Source organism: Silurus aristotelis (assembly GCF_946808225.1).
Source record: "Silurus aristotelis genome assembly, chromosome: 10".
Classification (NCBI taxonomy): domain Eukaryota; kingdom Metazoa; phylum Chordata; class Actinopteri; order Siluriformes; family Siluridae; genus Silurus; species Silurus aristotelis.
The window spans coordinates 20,019,731-20,026,051 of NC_139583.1; the positions used below are offsets into that span (position 1 = coordinate 20,019,731).

The 6,321-nt window shown below is 36.5% G+C and overlaps 1 protein-coding gene across 2 annotated transcripts in view; it reads left to right on the plus strand.

The window, feature by feature from the left end:
- Positions 1 to 5,813, plus strand: part of dner (delta/notch-like EGF repeat containing) — a 29,375-nt gene extending 23,562 nt beyond the window's left edge. Inside the window, exons 11-13 of one of the 2 annotated variants that reach the window (XM_083552664.1) lie at positions 7 to 138; positions 2,282 to 2,528; positions 3,381 to 5,813. In XM_083552664.1, coding sequence (XP_083408790.1) covers positions 7 to 138; positions 2,282 to 2,528; positions 3,381 to 3,492 — 491 coding nt within the window. In that variant the 3' untranslated portion in view covers positions 3,493 to 5,813. Of the gene's footprint in view, positions 1 to 6; positions 1,167 to 1,406; positions 1,843 to 2,281; positions 2,529 to 3,380 lie in introns of those variants that run through there. The other variant, XR_014535438.1, reaches the window with a different exon arrangement.
- Positions 5,814 to 6,321: the final 508 nt, after the last annotated feature.

Below are 6,321 nucleotides of genomic sequence, written 5' to 3' on the forward strand. Positions count from 1 at the left end.
CTTCAGGTGAGAACTGTGAGGTTGACATTAATGAGTGTGAGAGCAACCCATGCCATCATGGTGGCACCTGCACGGACCAGTCAGATGGCTTCATCTGTCACTGCCCACCTGGCTGGGTGGGTGGGGCCTGTGAGATCCGTGAGTGAAACCTTTAACTTGATTAATCTGCTTTAATATGAATCATCTTCTACTAATGATGGTTAGTGAAGTGAAAGAAAGGGGGCATCTCTCAATGCTCAACTCATGACTCTGAAGTGGTCTTATGTTGACACACAAAATCTTGGGGTGGAACACCATAAAGAGATGGAATTCAAAGTTTTAGAATGGTTGAAGAAGGGTTGGTTGTATTCTTTTATTTCTATTCTACAGCCCTAAATATACTAAAGCAAAAGTGGTTCTTTCACCCTACAAATTACCATGGGTGGAACCTCCATTACGATGTAAACAATCATTTGCTGCAGTGTTGATACTCATTCATTCCTTCAGAGCAAGATGTGGAATTACACGCTGACAGAACTTATTCAGAACATAATCAGGATACCCATCTCCTCCTTGATAAAAGAATGGGAGGGCAATAAAAAAAAAAATGGCTGCATAGCATACAGTAGCATTTTTAGCTACTGTATTGAATCAGCTGCGTGTGATGGAAAGGCAATGAGCAATACAAAAAAAAGCTCAGAGGCTTACCAACACCTTCACAGTAATATAGTCGGTAGCACACTATTCAATAATGTGTGTGATGATTTTGTGGATTTGGAAGCTGATGTAAAGCCGAGTCAAAGCCTGAATGTGTCGCACCATAAAACTTGGGTTTTAGTTCAGGTGTCATACAGACGGCATGAAGTCACACAGCTGCAATACTGTGGAAAGTCAATAAATTAAGTTGAAAAAGATGATCATGATCATGGCCCACTTCACGTAAACGACTAACTAGTAAACTACTTACTAAATCTACTAACATGTAAATTAATCATTTGATACACTGCACTGTGCATTTTGCAAATACGTTTTTACATTGTACTTATATTAACCTGCATGTAATTACATCTTAAATTACACTGCTAACCATAAACCCTCAAACCTACCCATACCATGAAACCTGTGCCAGCCCTTACCCGCATCACACCTCTGTGCCACCAAATGTTTTTTTGTTTTTTTTTACATATGCACAGTCATTAGGTTCCCGGGTGGTCTAGTGGTTAGGATGTGGCGCTCTCACCGCTGGGGCCCTGGTTCAATCCCCAGTCAGGGAACCAGCCCCAGCCACTCGTAGTGCCGGTCCCAAGCCCGGATAAATGGGTAGGGTTGTGTTAGGAAGGGCATCCAGCGTTAAAAAAAACATGTGCCAAATCAAACATACGGAGGATCCGCTGTGGCGACCCCTAACGGGAAAAGCCGAAAGAAAGATGCACATAGTCATTAAAGACACCTAAAATGAAGTGGGATTGATGTTCATTTTTATATTATTAGTATTACCATTAGCATAAGGTTAGTAGTTGAAGCATAATTTGAGCGCTAACTAGTGTTTTACTTCTAAAAGTTACAATCCTGGGGAGGCAAGACAATAAAGAGTAAGGTAGACTATTATTTCTTCCATAAAGGTAGAGAACGCAGTCAGGCAAGCAAAGGCAGGCATGTCCTGCACTGTCACAAGTGCAGTCCCCTCTAACTTTAGGTTTGTGTATATAACGCTGTTCTTTAAACTACAAATTATGCTACGTTTCTTATTCTGCATAATTTAATTTTTTCACATATATTGTGACAGATTTTTCCTAAATGTTTATTTCATAACCATTGATTTTATATTTTATTAGTCCATTTATTAGAATAAAAAAGAAAAAAGAGAATATATTGTCTCTTTTATAGTGTATATTATACTTTTTTTGCTATCAATTATATTTAATTATTTTTAAATAAAATAGTTACAATCAGTTTATTTAAATCTTTATTTATGCTTATGAATGTGTACATTTATATTATTTTTTGTAAATACAAATTCAAAAGTTGTTACGTGTGTAATGCACTGGAAGTATATGAAATATTCCTCTCACTTTGCATTAGGGTGCTTTCATACCAAATAAAACAATTTTAGTTTTGTTGTCTTGTTTTCTTTTTCTGAAGAACATGTAAAGAAGCTACAGTACACTATGCTTTCTATCAGAGTCTTTTTTTGTTTTGTTTATTATTTTGCTTAATTTGAACATCCAGATGTTCTGTCATTTGGATTTTTCGAAGTGTGTTACTAGATTATTTTAATGATTTGTTCTGCTCCAATCACCAGATCTGCAGTGGAAGGCATCTCGTACAGTTGATTCTCTTCCTAGCGTGCCACGTCACTCTCTCTATATCATCATCGGCGCACTGTGTGTAGCCTTTGTACTCATGCTCATTATCCTCATTGTTGGAATCTGTCGCATCAGCCGTATTGAGTATCAGGCATCGTCTCGTCATGCCTATCAGGAGTTTTATAACTGCCGCAGCATCGACAGTGACTTCAGCAATGCCATCGCCTCCATACGCCATGCCCGGTACATTACATTACATTACACATACACTAACCTAACCCTGCCATTAGGGTTGCACAAGCCAGTACACTCTTAGTGCTGGTCTCAAGCCCGGATAAATGGAGAGGGGGTTGCGTTAGGAAGGTCATCCAGCGTAAAACATGTGCTGAATCAAATATGCGGATCACAATAGATTGAGATGGTTTGTAGATTGAGATGGTTTGGATATGTGCAGAGGAGGGACATGAGGTATATCGGTAGAAGAATGCTGAGGATGGATCTGCCAGGCAGGAGAAAAAGTGAAAGGCTACAGAGGAGGTTTATGGATGTGGTGAAGGAAGACATGCAGGTAGTTGGTTTAAAAGGGGCAGATGTAGAGGACAGGGGGGTATGGAGACGGATGATCCGATGTTGCGACCCCTAACAGGAGCAGCCGAAAGAGAAGACACTTACACTTATTCCATATACCCGCACTTATCACATTAAACATTTGAGCATTTATATGCAGTATTTTCAGGATGAAAGTAATCTGCACTATACAAAAGACAGATCATCAGACAGAAGCACAGAGATAATGAGATGCAGACAAAAAAACCTAGATGGAGAGTAAAAGAGAGACTGGGACAAAGATTGAGGTAACGCGAAAGATAGGTAGCAGAAAAAATTGCATAAGAGGGGAGTAAAATAGACTTTGAGATGAGATACAGGTAGAGCTAAAGAAACAAACTCTATCAAAGTTACAAACAGATAGAGAGAGAAAGAGAGAGAGAGAGAGAGAGAGAGAGAGAGAGAGAGAGAGAGAGAGAGAGAGAGAGAGCACAGGGTAGGTTATGTGTGGTCTAATATATATTTGATTTTTTTCTTAATTTTGTTCAGGTTTGGGAAGAAATCCCGTCCAGCCATGTATGATGCCACCCCTATCAACTATGAAGACTACAGTCCAGATGACAAACCGCTTGTCACACTTATCAAAACAAAAGATCTGTAAAGCACACACACACCTACACAACCCCCCCCACGCACACACGCACACAACATTAGCTAATGCTGACCATTAATTCTTAATTCTAATTAATAAAGTTCTTATTAAAAATGTAACTATAAAAGCTAATATTTAGATCAACTTTGATATTGAATAGATCTATTTTAACACTGATGTGCATAATCAGCTAAAGATTTGTGTTTTATAGATATATTTACCAGCAAAGGCATTTCTGTTTAATTGCAGAGGAAGAAATACAAGAGTATATGTGTTCCTAGTTTGCACACTTTAGACGTAGTGTCTTTCAGTAAAGCGCTAGTACTGTAGGCTGTAATTTTGGCTTTGTTCCAAACACAGTTAGTGTTCTTACTAGAACAATTAAGGCTCCGTCCAAAGGCTAAAGCAGGTTCAAATGAAACTTCATTCAATGTGAGTGATATGTTATGTTTATCACTGAGAAATAGCGGCTAGAAAAATACCCCATAAAGTTAGACAGAGTAACTGTCTGTTACATATTGCTAAAGATGATATGTGTTTAGTGTTCCTGTCTGACTTCAGCTGAGTCTGCAGATTTCTGTGCAGCATATGATAGCACAAAGTTATATCAGTGTAGTGAGCATGCTGGTCCCCCTTCACATGATCCTGACAACAGCTAAGCTAGCTAGTTATTTATACTTAGTTATGTCAGTGAGGTAACTATATTAAATATATTACAGATATTAGCTACCAAGCTATTTATGTTTAGAATGAACATCGGTGACAGTCCATCGTTGTTACACTAGCTAACTTCACTGTAATTGAATACAAAGTTAGGCTTAGCATAGTTAGCTACCCATAGCAAACTTATTTTTTATTGATTTAAATATATCTTTCAGCATCTTTGACATCGGTCCACATACAGTACAGTGTCTCAAAGTACTATTTGTCTGTGTGACAGTACACTCCTTTGCAAATAAAAAATGTGGAAAGCCCAAAATATCAATATAAGCTTTAAATGGTCCTAACAGCAAATGTCCAGTCAAGAAATTAGGAAGAATTGAACAAATAGATAAAGTAACGTAGTATGGGAATGCTTTTCCCTTTTATTTCTTTAAATATTTAGGGATTGTGGGTCATCTTGTGGAGTAATTTCTACAGAAAAATTGTTCATTGTTGTTCTAGTCAGTGTTATTAAGCTTCAGCAATAGTTGATGATTAAAAGAAATTGACATATGTTGAATTTTACATAAAACATTTTACATAATCTTTAGCATGATTTTACATTTGTATACAATAAGACTATATAAGTGAACTAAATAGTGAACAGTTTGCTGAAAGAAAAATAAAGAAAGTGACAGACTTTTGATTGGTAGGTTGCTACTACTGGGCCCCTTAGAGCAAATCCCTAAATCCTCAACTGCTTATTTGTATTAGTTAGATATTTGAAGTAGCTCTGGATGAGGGTGTCTTTCAAATTCTGTCAGTGTAAATGAACAAACGGTGGCCCATGAGTTTATATGTTTAATTCTTGCTTACAATCAAGGTTCCATATTTTGCCTTAGTAAGCTTATGGTTTTGTTTTGGGCCATGAATGTACCCTAACATTTAAAGGTAATTTTATTTTGGGCACTAGATACTTCTAATAAGAACACTTCTATCAAACTTTGGGACAAAGCTTTTGTGTAAGTGTAAGTAAAAAGAAGCTATAGGTTGCCTTAATCACTGCATGGCTAGACTCAGCGGTTTCACAGTTAAATAATTTGTAAGCTATTAAATGTTTATCTATTTTATCTCTTAGCTGGAGTCTTGTGCCCTCATCCTGGTGGTAGATGAGTGTTCAGTGCCACTGTATCGTGAATAACTGCTTTAAAACACTAACATTCATTTGCTTAATTTTATTGAATTTATGCACTATAATGAATGATGTAGCTATGATTTATCTATCATGTCCAAAGTGATACCCTAATCCCTATTCCCTACAGAGTGCATTATGCAAAGTACATTCTGTACCAGTAAGGAACAGTAACCAACTGAAGTGCACTATGGGATTTTGCTAGCATATTACATATTCTCAACTAAATCCTTGCGTCTCACTATGTAGTGAATTTGGCATGTTTGGACATGTGGTTAGCTTTAGTACTGTTGAACATTTTTTATTAAATGGTAGTATTTGTTTTACTCTATCATTTCTGTACATCATGAAACTAAAATTGAGAGCAGTAGTTTTGTGATCTCTGAGTCAATACCGGCATGTTCTATAGACTGAACTATGGTGAGTACTGTGCAGTGTGAGGGCTTGGTGATCAAGCTAAAAACCATTAAAAATGTGATTTTTCTTCATTAAAAAAGTTTAAATGTGACTTTTTTTCCATTTGTGTTACACTTTGTTATATAGTTATATACTTTGTTTATACTCCTTTAGGTCATGAAAAGCATAAAAAGATAAGATAATTCGTTGATGACTGGTGTTTTTATTACAAATAATACGGAAATCTAAACAAAAAAAAATAAGAATCATAATGTTCATCATTATTGGCATAGCAGATTTCAAAGTCCAAAACCTCAAAAAACACACATACAACATAAAGGTCAAAACAATAACTGCATAAAAATAAACACAAGTAACTTTATTTAATATGTCCAAAGACTTAAAGCCATTGCAAATACAGTACGCTTGTCTCAGTTAATCAAAGATCCTGGGATTTGTTAAACAGTTAAACATATTTCAGAAAGATTTGTAGAAATACATAATGTTTTGCTGCCTGCTGCTGAATACAATGGTCTTTATTGACTTACTGAAAAGGCTTTAGGAAATCAATGCTCGAGATGTCTGGCAGAATTTAACAATCATAAAGA